General features: G+C 45.2%; 1 protein-coding gene across 13 annotated transcripts in view; it reads right to left on the reverse strand.

The window, feature by feature from the left end:
* Positions 1 to 13,945, reverse strand: part of LOC114849192 (kelch-like protein 29) — a 149,738-nt gene that overhangs the window by 47,080 nt on the left and 88,713 nt on the right. For all 13 annotated transcript variants that reach the window (XR_003784579.3, XM_029140349.3, XM_029140350.3 and 10 more), the window contains 2 exons: positions 7,861 to 7,999; positions 1,505 to 1,701 (listed from right to left, as the gene is read on the reverse strand). Coding sequence is in view for 12 of the 13 variants with exons in the window: in XM_029140349.3 (XP_028996182.1) it covers positions 1,505 to 1,701; positions 7,861 to 7,999 (336 nt within the window). In the remaining variant the exon portion in view is untranslated. The remainder of the gene's footprint in view (positions 1 to 1,504; positions 1,702 to 7,860; positions 8,000 to 13,945) is intronic.

Genomic DNA, 13,945 nt, shown 5'->3' on the forward strand with positions numbered 1-13,945 from the left:
GACACACTCTGAGAGTCCCTTCCTAAATAAATATCAGCCAACAAAAGGTCACCTAACATCTGCTAAATCACAACTAAACAAAGGCTTAGCTAAAGACCAAATGAAAGCAGGCTTCACGCCGCATCAAACAAGGGGCCGTCTGTAAATGCCCCCCCATTACGCCATGAAGACATAAAGACCGGCTGCTCTGTGTGTGCCTATATCCTGAAACCACGGGTTGCACAAGCCTTTGAGTAACTACTTCAACGCCGGTTTAATTTAGCCGAGGCAGTGAGAATATTTTAAATGTCCCCACTTGTGCCCAATAACCTTAAGGACATTTAATTTACTGCAAAACTCTTATAATTAAAAAAAATCTGAATTTTCCATCGGGGAAACGAGCGTTTCACAAAAGTTTTGCTTTATTTGCTGGGATGTAAAGTTTGCCAGAATCTGAAGCAGTGTGAATAAAAGTCAAAGTGGCAGAAGTAGGTCGTGGAGATGTGTTTGCTCCTCAGTGTATTTGTTATGAACTTCAATAACATCTGACACCGTATCAATTTCTCTTTGCTCAAGGACACACACTTGCGCCTGTAATTCTCCCCTTATAATGCGCTGAAATGTCATGAGTCTTGTCCAGGAAGAATGGACTGACATCTCACTGGCTATGAAGTCTACAAATGGCTTTCCCATTTTCCACGCTCTTTTTTTTTTCTTCTCTTTCTGGCCGAATCGAGAAAAACAAATCAATATTGTGGGCTGCTGCTTCTCTCCTTTCCTTTCAGTCCCTTCCTGCTGCTGACCTTTTTGCAAACATGTACTTCCCTTGTGTTACCGATACCCCCAAACAATTTATTAAATGGAATGCAAAACCTGACATTTGCAGCTTTTCGGTTGCCTGACCCGCTAAAATGTAGAACATGCCACTTGGTTTGCATGTGACCCCTTGGGTGCCTTTAAGCTCCTCCCCCTTTTGTGCTCCACTTCCTAGGCCACGTACAGTAAGAGCATCAATCTGTTCAGCTATTTTTCAATTCCATCACGGTTGAGGTCAGAGGATTTGACATTTAAGTGACAATTGTTCTCTGACCTTTTTATAAATCTGGCCCAGTGCTTGGTCCCGACCCACTGGGCCTACGCTTGGGTACAGTACCCGAGTCAGAGAGGTACGGTAGCCGTCTTAATTCTCACATGGCTGCTGGAAACGTGGCACAAAGGAGCGTTATATGCCAAAGTCAGGGATTAAAAACATAGGTTCCATCCAAGTAATTCAGTGAGCTCACGCATAGTGATGGAGCATGACGGCCATGAAACGATGGTTTAAATACTGTCTGTTGCAGGAACTATTGCACCGGAATGTCTGCTTTAATAAGCATGCACGGTTTCTGATTAGGACTGGAACGGCTCCCATAATTCAGTTTGGTTTGGTTTTCTCTTTGTTGGGCCTGTAAAACACAAACGTCTTACACTCTACTGTCCCTGAACGCCTCCCAACTCACACACAGCTCAACACACAGCTTCCTACCTAGAAAGGAGACGCAGACTTTACAGAAGGTGTTGAACTGGAACTTGTTGGCGGCCTCCAGCAGCGTCTTGGCGTTGGCCGAGTCGATGACCAGCGATCCCGTGTACACGAACTCCAGCAGCAGCTCCAGGACGTCGGCGCTGATGTTGCTCATCTTCAGCTCCAGCATCTCGCCGCTCCTCGTCTCCCCCAACGACCTGATCAACCAATCACGGCAGAGAATGGCAAATTAGAGGAATTCTGAGGGGGGCAGTGAAGAAACAAACACACAAAAGAAGAGAGGACGGGGGAAACAGATATGTGTATGCTACACACAACACCTATAACACACCTTGATCAATACAAGAGTGGGGAGAAAATATGAGAATCATTACACAATAAGAAGAACGTAAAGTGAAAAGGGAACAGAAACTGAACTTTGGATGGCGTCTACATTTCTATGAGACTAGCAGATTTACAACTACAGTGCTGCATCTGAAACAAAAGTTATTGCTTTCTTTCCACAGGTGTTTTCATGTATGCATAGTTTCAGATGTGGACATGCATACATGGCAGGGCACATATGGGCTATCACACACAAAACAGAGAGAAAGAAAACACACGGGATGTGAAGCGCGCGGGTCGCACTGGAGCGCTCTCCCTGCCCGCGAGCCTACGCCGCTACCTCGGATATCGGAGCACAGCATCCCCTCCCTCCGGCGCGGTGTGAGAGGCGGCGGGCAGCGCTCGCATGAGTGAATTAAAGCGAACACGATATCCCTCCGTAATGCAGGGCCCGGGATGTGCAGGGAGTGGAGGCCCGCTTTCACATCTCGGCCAAGTTGTGACTTCACCGGGATCAAATGGCTGAGATTAGTTCACATGCAGGATCCCTCCGGGGAGGTATGAGAGTGTTAAATAACATCTCGCCACCCATGTTTAATGTCCCATGTGAAGCAGTAATCCACTCAAGGGCAAACTAAATGGAATCAAAACCCCGCAGAACGAATGCCCCCACTACCGAGCCTCTCTCCCTGCGGCTATGGACATCAACAATATGAAAAGTAGCCTACATTAAGATGGATGGAGGCTGTTTGCGTCTGTCAGTCACGCAGGAGAACAATAACACTCTGTGTGTGCGCGTTCCCTTCTCTGCTGGAGCCAGTTGTGTTGGATTAGAAATCATGACAAACAGTCAGCATTTAGTGAGACGCAGACAGCAAAACAAACAAGATGAGACAGGTAGACGGAGTGGTTAGAGTGAAGAGGAGACAGGAGAGGCGGAGGGGGGAGGTGGAGCGGATGAGGGAGGCAGGGTGAGACGGTTCTTCCACACGGAGCCAGCAGCCATCCTTCTGAAGAGAGGGGTTGGGTTGTTCCATGACTGTGCCTTGGTCTTTTAAATAAGAGATGTCCCCACCCACCCCCGGAAAAAAATAAATAAATCCACCATCACCTAAACAGAGCGTTTGTCCCCGCTGCAATAATCATCAGTAGCCTGTAGTGTATGAACTGAGGCATTAGTTGTCATTTAAAGCGTACTCAGGAGGTGAGAGGGGAGAAGGACATCCAAAAATAAAATAAATGACAATGGCATTTGTCTCGGGGTAGACATGGGCTGGAAAAAGCAAGGTAGTTACTCTTTTTCCTCCTGCAAAGCAAAAAGCCACATAGTGTTATTGCTCTGTTGCCCCACAAACCACTGCAGTGGGGACTAGTAGTAAGACAGAGAGAAGGGAAGGGGAGCGTTGTTCAGGGTTAAAAGTGAAGGAGGTAGGTGGGGAAGAAAAGGGGGGAGGGGAGAGGGGAGCTAAAAATAAAAGAAGAGCATGCTCATCAACCTGGTCAATTAGTGCAATAGGAACCAGCTCAAGTGGCAGTTTGTTTTGTCTGAGCACTTATGTTATGGAAATGACTTTTCCGGAGCTTCTTAAAAAGGTGGATATTTATGCCGCGTCTGATTGCAGACTTGAATTTAAATAGTGAGAGAGGGAGGGCAGCGGGAACGGGGGAGACAGATGGGGGGGTGGGGGGTAGACAGTAAGGGGGCGAGCAGGAGAGACGGGCACACTCAGGCAAAGAAATTTGTTTGTGAAAAACGCACCACTTATTCGGGAGGAAGTCTTAAAATCAGCAGACATTGTCAAAACGGTGGCGAGCAGAGGTGGAGAAGGAAGAAGGGGGGAACACACACACACACACACACACACACACACACACACACACACACACACACACACACACACACACACACACACACACACACACACACACACACACACACACACCCTATAACATCCTTCAAACTAAAAAAAGCCCGTTCTCAGGGAAATGTTCCTACAAGGCCATTTATTCTGTGGCAGTACATACGCTACCAAGACATGCTAAGATAGAAGCTTATTCAAATGCGAAGGCGGCCTGAGCTAAAAGCGGCCTCCATTTACATCTTCTGTCACAGCATGAATCTGGAATAAATGATAAAAATAAACAAATGTAATTTGGTAGCTTCATCACACGTTGGGCCTCGCGTTCTGCTTGGGTCTGCATTTTGCTCTCACGGCTAACGCTCGCCACCCTCACACTTAAGGGCCACGCGGCTGGAGCAGGTCCTGTGTGTCGGATGCTCTAAAGGACAAAGAGGACAGGGTGACAGGTGGAGGGTTTAAAAGCCCAACGCCTCCATCCGCGTGTGAACGCCGAGCTATCAGCACGGGGGAAAGAAAGCGAGACGTGGTGATCGGATTGACAGAACTCATTTTTGAGGGACCGATGACAGACGTTTTGAAAGCAGGACAAAAAAAAAAAAAAAAATCAAAGCCATGTTCAAAACATGTTGAAATTGGTGCAGAACTGCAAACTCTGACCGTAATAGTTCTCAGGTCTGTTTTTAAAAAGGCACTTCACCAGAAAAAGGTGTTAAAAGATGTCTAGCTGTGTAGAAAGTTGTTCTGCCTTTGACCTGGGTCAATGGAATTTCTCTTAAGATTTTAACGGACTCACTAAAAGAAAAATCCCACTTCCTTTCTCTACAGGAAAAGCTGCTCCATATGCAGTTCGGTTTGATTCGTTTAAATACTTCCTACAAAGAAAACGCATCCACAAGTAAAGTGCTGACAGCCGACTGTGTGAATAATTCAGTCCACGTGATAAACTGTCACATTTGCCAGGATTTCATGTTTGATTCATAAGGAATAAAAAAGCCTGAATCAAAATCAATTGGGAGGTTAAATACATATAATGTAGATCATATGGACTGATGATTTACTGAGAGGTGCATGGAGATGTTACAGTGTATGAGGCTGTGTGAGCCATGCAAACAAATCCATCCTGGGGCAGCGACTGAGATTCCAAACAATGTGTCGAACTGTTAAACGCTCCTATTTTAGGGTGGACCGACCCTTTAAAATGCAACCAGTCTCGCTCCGCCGTGTTGCAGTGGCCTGTGTTGCCCCCAGGCTGGAGCAGCAGAGGGCTGAACAGTGCGCTCTGGGCTCAGCTGCGGTGTTCACACAGGGCTGACAACGTAATGGGCTTTAACACAGCTCTCTAACCAGCTCACAGAGGGGAGAAGAAGAGAGGGAGCCCAGTGGGCCGAGAGCGAGTGTCAGGGCCGCTCCTGGATCCTGGAGCCTTTCACGTTAGCGCGGCGTGAAGATGCAGCGGCCATAAATTAAATGCCTGCAGAGCATACTTATTGGAAAATCCTGAGGGATAAAATGGAATTACCGGAGATGATCTGTCTCCCTGCTCCGTGCGTCGGCCCTTTAAAGGGTAGGGTAATGGGTTTTTGGGTGGGGGCGAGGGCAGACGTGTGCCTACATTTCAGAGCAGCATTACATCCTTCAGGTGTCGCGGGGCGGACAAGGTGGCAGGTTGGAGAGGATGAGCAGGACCGGGCACTGTGAAGACTCAACGGTGACCAAAATGCGTGTATTAATGGGAAACATTATTTTTTGGTCCCTTTTTAAGCATAATTTCCTCCGAACTTCACCCGGGAAGAACGCTTCCATCATTACCTTGCCGCTCCATGCTGCTACGTTTCAGCACTTTGCCAAGTGAAGACTTTAAGTTCTTCAGTGAGTCACCGGGTTGGTTAGTGTGTGCTGCCTCACCCTTCAGTATTACATCTCTACTTTCTCTCTGGCTGATGGCAGGCTGCCTGGATAACACACAAGAGTTATGCCCCTGCTTCCTACACACACACACACACACACACACACACACACACACACACACGGACTAAAGCACGCATGCAATAAAACAAGCTTTATGTGATGCACATTTGCGCGCACACACGCGCCTTAGCCCCATTACAACCGTACACTGCGCACATGCATCCTCTGTGGCTGTTTATAGTGGCCTGACGGGTGTATGAATGCTAGCGAGCGGCTCGTGAATGAGCCGGGCGAGAGAGCGTTTAGGGTTATGATGGCGCTCATAAAGACGTGAGCGGGAGCGAGTCACGCATAGAGAAGTGCCCTGAATGGCGCCTGCTAGGCAGTAACTCACTACGGCGCTCGCTGGGCTCCCCGCCGCTGCCGCGCCGCCTTCGGCTTCCCCGATCGAAAGACGAGGTGGTGTTGCCAGAATGCAAACATTACATCAAACCAAAACCGTGCCACAATTAATCTATTAGAGGTTCTCCAGTGTAAAGTCAAATGAGAAGAATTTCTATTTCGGACATAATCTCCTGAAAAATGATGGTGCTATGACAATGAATCTAAATAGTTTTACAATTAATAAACCAATTAATGGGACTTTGCCATATTAAACTGTCAAATTAAACAAGAAAAATCTGACGTAGTAGGCGGCAGCAGGCATGAAAATGAGCTTGATGAAATTCAGCCCGCTCCTCTGGGAGCGCCGTGTCTTTCAGGGGCCCTGTCTTTATGCATAAATGATCTGGCCGTGTCCTGGATGAGAGGAACAAGCGAGACAATTTGATAGACAGGTTGACCAGCATGGGGGCTCCGGTTCGATCCAAAGTCACTTTAGTCTCTCAGGAAGTTTCTAAGCTGTTGTCAAGGTCAAAGGAAGTGGCGGCGTCTCGTTTTTATTCATGGGGTGTGGGACGGGAGGAGCTGTCATGGAGATGAGTGTCCTGAAACAGATGTGTCAGACTGTGGCGTGTGTCCAATGATTGGCTCTGTGCGAGGCGGACGCGGCGCCTGATAAGCAGCGCGTCCGCTCCCCGGCGAGGGAAGCTTCCCTACGGCGTTCCAGCCACCGCCGCTGACTGGGCCGAGCGCGTCCGCCCGTTTGTCTTTGTCCTTGCTCAGCACTTCATCTCTAGCCATGCGAGTGACAACAAACAAACACAAACACACACTGGCACACGCTCTCTCACACACACACACACACACACACACACACACACACACACACACACACACACACACACACACACACACACACACACACACACACACACACACACACACACGGGCAAACACCAAAGTGGCGAAAACAAACACGTGTCCGGGAGACTCTCAATCAAGCTGAAACACCTGCAAGGATTTGAAATAAGGATGAGGACATTAGGGAATTATCGTATTCCCTCCGCACAAAACAAAGTAACAAAACAAAACAAACCTGCGCTATCAACACAATTACATTTAAGCACGTGCACACACATCTAGAGACACTAAAAAGGCCTTTCGCTGACATGCACACACTCACACTAATATGCAGACAGGCAACCACGGGGAAGAAACAAAAAAATATGGCGTATGAAGGGCAGATTAGTAGGGGAGTACTTAGATCCACATCAAATGAATACATTAGTGAAGGGTGGCATTAACCTGTGAAAGTGGTGCTGTCTGAGATGTGCTTTTGTTTTGTCCTTTGTTTATGATTTTGAAATGTCTTTTTGATTACACTAACCATGATGTATTAGCATATGAAAAAGATGTTTTGCAGGAAAAACCTCATGAATTAGCAACAGAAAAATGTGGCAGAGTGGGAGACAAAACTCCCCCTGCCCCCAAGACAACGTGGCTTTGGTGAATTACCACCCAATGTGCAGAATGGATGACTTTTTCTTTTTTGGGCCCTTTGGTGAGTTTTAAAACATCCCCAGTCATGGAACATTTTCACTGCTCATTAAAATGGAAATGTGGTTAAATTGCCCTACATGGGAAGGAAAGGTAATGACGAGGGTTGACCTTTTTTTTTTTTTTTTTTTAAACTTCAGATTCAGATACTGTACATTCATTTGAGTGGGAAGAGGAAGGAATGGCTGCTGGCCCTGTGCTAGGAACCAAAGTCTTCACACACCTGCAAGAGAGAGAGGGGAAGGGAAAAGAAGCGACACAAATGCGCCCTATGAAAAGAACAGATTGGATCAACAGCTGGTGGGAGGGGAAGCGAAGGCAAACCTTTTCACCAGGTCCTTGAAATACAAGCTGCAGGAAGCTAGAACATTTTGGTGGACTTCAAACTCTTTGCCTTCAACAATAATTTTCAGGTCTGTAAACTCTTTCGCTCTGCGCTGCTGGTTCAGCTCCTTCAACATCTCTGTAGAACAAGAAAAAGAAACAGACAACGCCACATGGGGTTTAGAATTCTCTCTCGTGTGTACATTACTGTGCATCAAACAGCATGAAACAAGATCAACGTGTTGAAAACCGGGAGATTGCGGAACACAGTAATGTTCATTGTGAGACAGAGAGGAGAAGACATGTACACATTGGATTACACACTTCAGCAAAAAGCACAATGAAGTAGAAGCTTATGTGTTCTATACTGTACAAGGCATGGAACTAGGAGAGAGATCAAAATCTAGGCTTATTATGAACCAGGATGCTTGTTGGACTGTAAATTTACACTGCAGCCTGAGAACCTCAATGAAGGGAAGCTGAATGAGATTAAAAGGCATCTAAAAGACGTGTGGGCTGGAAACAGAGACACTGTCAATGCATTATTCATACTCAACAACTCTTTGGCTAGTGCCCTGCTCGGCGTGGAGTTGACCTTCAAATGACGCTCAATGAGAAAACAACTGCTCACCCCCAAATCCCCCCAAAAATACCCACCGCCTACTCTCCCGTCTTGCTCTCTGGAAGGAAAAAGAAGGCAGGGACGAGACACAATCGGAGAAAACATGCTTGGAGTGAACCAAAGTGCCGTTGAAGGCCACGGAGCACGGCGCCGCACTGTATAATGTGGCATAGCGGCGCCGGCGTTGAGCCGGGCCTCATTGTAGCGTCGGGTTGGAGGTGCTTGTCTGGCTGCGTCTTAATGAGGCACCATGAGGGGATGCTGAGAGTGAAAATCAGCAGGAGACTAGCAACGCACGCTACAGCCTTAGGAGAGATAAGCAACGCTGCGGCATTGTTAATCTCCTATCGAGAGCGCCACTAAAAGAGATTCAAATAGTGAGTTACAGACACGATAATGTAGAACATTATGATCATAGAGGCACACGGCTTCTATACTGTCATCCTACTGTTAACAAAGCATTCCGCGCAGACTGCAGGCTGTGCAGGCACAGTAAACACCTATTTGGCACAAAGCGTAGCCTGCACTGTACAAAGGCACATATTCCACGCTAGGGGAAGATAAATAGTATCTGCAGTTGGAGATATGTGCAGATTTAGATAAGGAGGGTGGACGGTGGAAATGGTGGCTTATTTATCCCCGAAGCTCATCTGCTGCTCGAACGCGGTGGTTTGTCGTCCGTTATTGTCACGTTCAACAATCAAGTTTGCATGTGTGTACGGGCGAAAATGGGCCTTACGCTACTATGTAGCCATTAAATGCGAGAAACCGATCGGACTCGCGATTTGGACACGGCCGAGCTGAAATAAAGGAAGGTTTTTTTTTCGTTATCATCCTGAAAGAGGTTCCGCGTTCGCGCCGGACTCAAAGCAAGGATTTAATTAACCTGGAACGACACCCTCGCCTCTATTTGGCTGCAATATTCACTCATTTCGCTCCCTCCATTCTCCTGACTGACACTGGAGCTCCGCGTTGAATTCATTTGGGAGCCGAAATTATACAGTATAAAGACACATGACAAATAAGGTGCAATTCAGAAGTGTACTTTAGTAAATGCCTTTTGTGTGAATGGCGCATTCTTCAGAGTTCTAACATCAAGGAATTAATGGCCAGAAGGAAAACGGCCTGGTTATTGAACACGCTGAATAGCAAATGGGGAGGAAAGGCGAGATGCAGTGGTTAACTACAATATATGTCTGTTGTACTTTGACCAGCTGCACTGCTGAATGGTTGGAGTGAGCCATATACAAGCACACACAAACACAAAGGCTGACATTTTCCTTGTCTTTCATCTCTCTCTCTCGCTCTCTCCACTCCTCTCATTCCACTCCACTGGTGCTTGTCAGCTGGCCAGCTATCTGATTACTATGTGGGCCTGGAGTGTGAATAGTGAATACACAGTAGTTGGGAGTTTGCATTAGAGAATCTCCAGCGACCGATATGGTTCTCACCTCCAATCAGCCACGCGGCGTACCGTCCATTCACCCCGAGAATGGGGAACGCGAGAAGGGGGGCGAGCGAGGACTGTGCTTGTCAGCAAACAATGGCTGCCACCCCTGGAGCCACGCACACACACCTGAATGCCCGATGGAAAAGCTAATCGTGGCCCCCCGGGGGTGGATCGAAGGGCGCCCTAGAACAACTCATCACCACCGGGGACCATGAAAGTGCACATGGCGTCCCCATTCTCAGGTTGGGCGTGGAGTGTGGTGAGGCACAGCCATCTTCAATGGGTCCACGGCAGCTTTGAAACCCCAAATGTCTCAATACACTTAAAGGAAAGTTCTGCAACTGAGGGGACGCACCAGCTGGATAAAGCAGCGGTAATGTGTGTTAAGTGCACAGATACTCCAGGGTATAATGTGCTACTTTGAGTTTATCACGGGCTGCAAACTGTGGGGAAATGTGTAAGCGTAGTTTCCTGCCCTGAGCCCTTTCCAATCAAAACAACCCCCTGCGCTGGCTCTCCACGATTGGTTGACACACTGCACGGGGGGTTCGCACTGTGCCAACTCTGCTGCTCAGCCTAGTAACTGTACTGTCGAAACCGCTGAGCGCCGTGGCCAATGGGGTCTTGGGGTGAGGTTTCCGGGAACCTATCAGCTCGCGCTACTGCAAGGCGTGGTAAGTCACTCACCGAAGCCGCGATTGGCTGCAGTAAAAGATCGACTCAGCACGCCATTGGTTTCTGGACTTGGAGCCATTTTAGGGTTCTACAGTACATGTTTTTTTACATGTGGCGCCATAGCCCCGCCATTTTATGGTTGCCCAAAACCTCAAATCTCCAAAAGCTTCTAATATTTTCTGTTTTCTTTTTGAGTAACTCAACAACTTCCCCAAGCTACTGGATTCTTTGCTAAAAATTATGTTTTTTTATTTGTCTCGTAAAGAAGTTCCATGTTAAAAAAAATGGTACATTCCTTAAATTTTTTTATATAAAATGTTTACATTTTATTTTTTAATTCAGATATCTTGTTTACGTAAAATTTGTCATTTTATTTTCTATAATTTGAAGCTGCAATTTAATAATGAATTTTTAAATAATATTAAGACGAGGAAATTTTACAATTTTTCTGTCAAGTGCAAATAGCAAAACTAGATGTTTTCTGCTGAATTGTTCTACAGTAAAAGTAAATATCTGAAACCCAACCAAGTAACCTTTTCTGATGCACTAAAAAAAAAAAATCAAAAAAATATTTTATGTCTTCACTAATATTCAGTTTCACACAAACACTGAGACAGTAGGTTAATAACCCCGATCAAACAAGGCACCCTAATCAATAACTCTTATTATTATTGAGGTACAGTACAACTCTTCCAAAATGGCACCATTGCGCCACGATTTTTTAATTTTTACCTAAAACAGCACCTCAGTTTTATCGCCACATACAGTAAAAAAAAATAAATTTCTGTTTTTGATTTTTAGAAAATTTATTTTAAGTAAATGTGTAAATTATTGTCTAAATATTTTTATAATTTATATAAATCAAAATGTATTTTTTGACCATTTGAAAATAAAGGTGAATTTAAATGTTTTTAAAATCTGTCACAGTCACGCAAAAAAGATATATTATTATATTTTATCATTAAAATAGGTTTATATTTCATACACATACACCGTATAACACCATGTTCATCTATTCTTAATGGTTGATAATAATATCTGAAACTGCTTAATAAAAGTCATCATTTCATAGAGACATTTGTAAAAGTAACATTTTCAGACTGAAAGCATTTTTAAAACATCCAACAATGAGGAGGTTCAACATGGGTCATAAGAAATGCAGAGAAAGGAACTGGACAAGAATGCAAAAAGCTTTCACAGTTCTGAGCCACCAAAACATCTGTACCTGCAGAGAACAGAAGGCCTGAAACTGCCATGAAACACTATTGCAACGTCCTGTCATGAAGATTTGCAAAGGTCTCCATGTGAAGTGTTGTTCTAATAATAAAACAGACATTAACCGGAAAATTATCTGTAGTTAATTATGGCTAATGGGTTTTTGTTACATAATACAAAATGATTTCTTGTAGGTCTGGGTATTATCAGATAGATGTGTGTAAAAAAGCTTTGCCTCCCAACTGACTTTGATAAGCAACACTTCAAATAGCGTCTGTGTCTCTGATTGCACATATTAAAAACACCCACATGCTGCATTTACAGGCAGAGCGATGGGCAAAACTTCACAATTATAAGTTGTTACAGGAAATACTGTGATCTCTCTATTCTGCAACCTCAGGTCTCAACAGCTGAAAAGACTCGATATCAAGGCTGAAGCTACTGAACATGTGAGAGTCGTTTAACCTTAGATTGACTTGGTCAAATTATTTAGATTTTCCTTTTTAGTGGTCAAACGCTTGCTTTTATAAAATCAAGAACACAAGATCCTCAGGCCACAGTTTAAGGAAAGAAATAACCTTTCGTGGCAGATGACACAGAACTGGAATGACTATGAGGGAGTAAAATAAATGGTGAACTTAAATTTAACAAATATATATGCATACATACTGATACATAGATACACAACACAAAGAAAACAAAATATTGATTTTTTTTCAAAATATTTACAAATAATTTGCAGTATTATATATATATATATATATATAGTAGAGTAGTATATATACAGTATATTATGTGTAATACTTTTAAAATAAAATAAAAAATATTTTTGTTATGTGTGCTACATAGATACAGTAAATATGAATTTTTGATTATGTATTATTAGCGGCTTAACGAAACATCTTCACAACTATATCAAATGTTTTACTGTCTAGTTATTTTCTTGATTTATTGGTCCAGATTAAGTATCAGTCTGTAGGGTCAGTCAGATGTGACTATGGGACCACTGTTTATATTTATTTACCCCTTCATTTCCAGGCAAAAATCACACCAGGTAATTCATTGTATCCTACAAACAGGAAAGAAGGGGCATTTCAGACCCCATGGTTGTTTAACATGGCCACCTCGGATCAGGTCAGTTCTTTTCAAAAGCCTTAGTGGCTAAATGTCAGCCGCTAACAGGTGCAAAATGCCATGAACACTATCAGGTCACACATCTAGATGCCATCTCCTGAACAAATGATGCTTCACATAGCAAAAGATGACAGTGTTAGCCTCGCTCGCTCTCAATGCACGATCACTTTAAAGCGCCTGTGTAACACACCTCCGACACATACCTCCGCAGGCATCACTAGTTTGTGCCATACTCCAGACAAAGGGCTCATGCAAGGATATCGGCAATCCTGAAGACATTTATTCGCTAGCTGTCCCGGTCTCAGTCCTTAAAAGAGCAGCTGTACCATACATTGCCATAGAGAATCGTCCATGATGAGAACACTTTACATTTCCCTGCTTGAAATCTGCTGAGCTAAGCTGCTTGAACAGCACCGATGTCAATGAGCCTGGACTGAGCCAGAGGCCCCTTAAAAGACGCTGCCTGGGCTTTTGTTGCCCTCTCCAATAGGCATGCAAGAAAGGGCCTATAGTGGGGAAACGCACATCTCTCCGGCTATACCCTCCGGTACAGGGGTCAGGCTCATGCAAGCGAACAATTGGCACTAGTAGAACAAAGTGGAGGACGATACAGGCGCAGGCTCTGGAGAGGGGGGACAAAAACAAAGCGCGCCTGTGACAGGATGTCACGCGATGTTTGTGTTTGTACTGCGTGCGGGGGGACGAGCGCCCGGGCCTGGCTGCCGCCGCGGCGTGCTCGTTAGCGAGGTGTGGGGGGCGGCGGGTGACGAGCGGCCGAACCCGGACAGGTTTTCAACAGGAGGGCATGTTGTGTCTTCTGTCCCTTCATCTTGTCCACCTGCCACTGCACCGAATGCTTTAGAATCCAGAAGAAAAAGGAGCCCGTGGTGATCCTCTACCAGGCTAAACTCTATGCACATACAATAGCACCACGTGTCACAGTTTACAATCGCCTCCTTGGCTGATGCAGCTATAATATACGTCTATAA

Source organism: Betta splendens, chromosome 24, assembly GCF_900634795.4.
Source record: "Betta splendens chromosome 24, fBetSpl5.4, whole genome shotgun sequence".
NCBI lineage: Eukaryota > Metazoa > Chordata > Actinopteri > Anabantiformes > Osphronemidae > Betta > Betta splendens.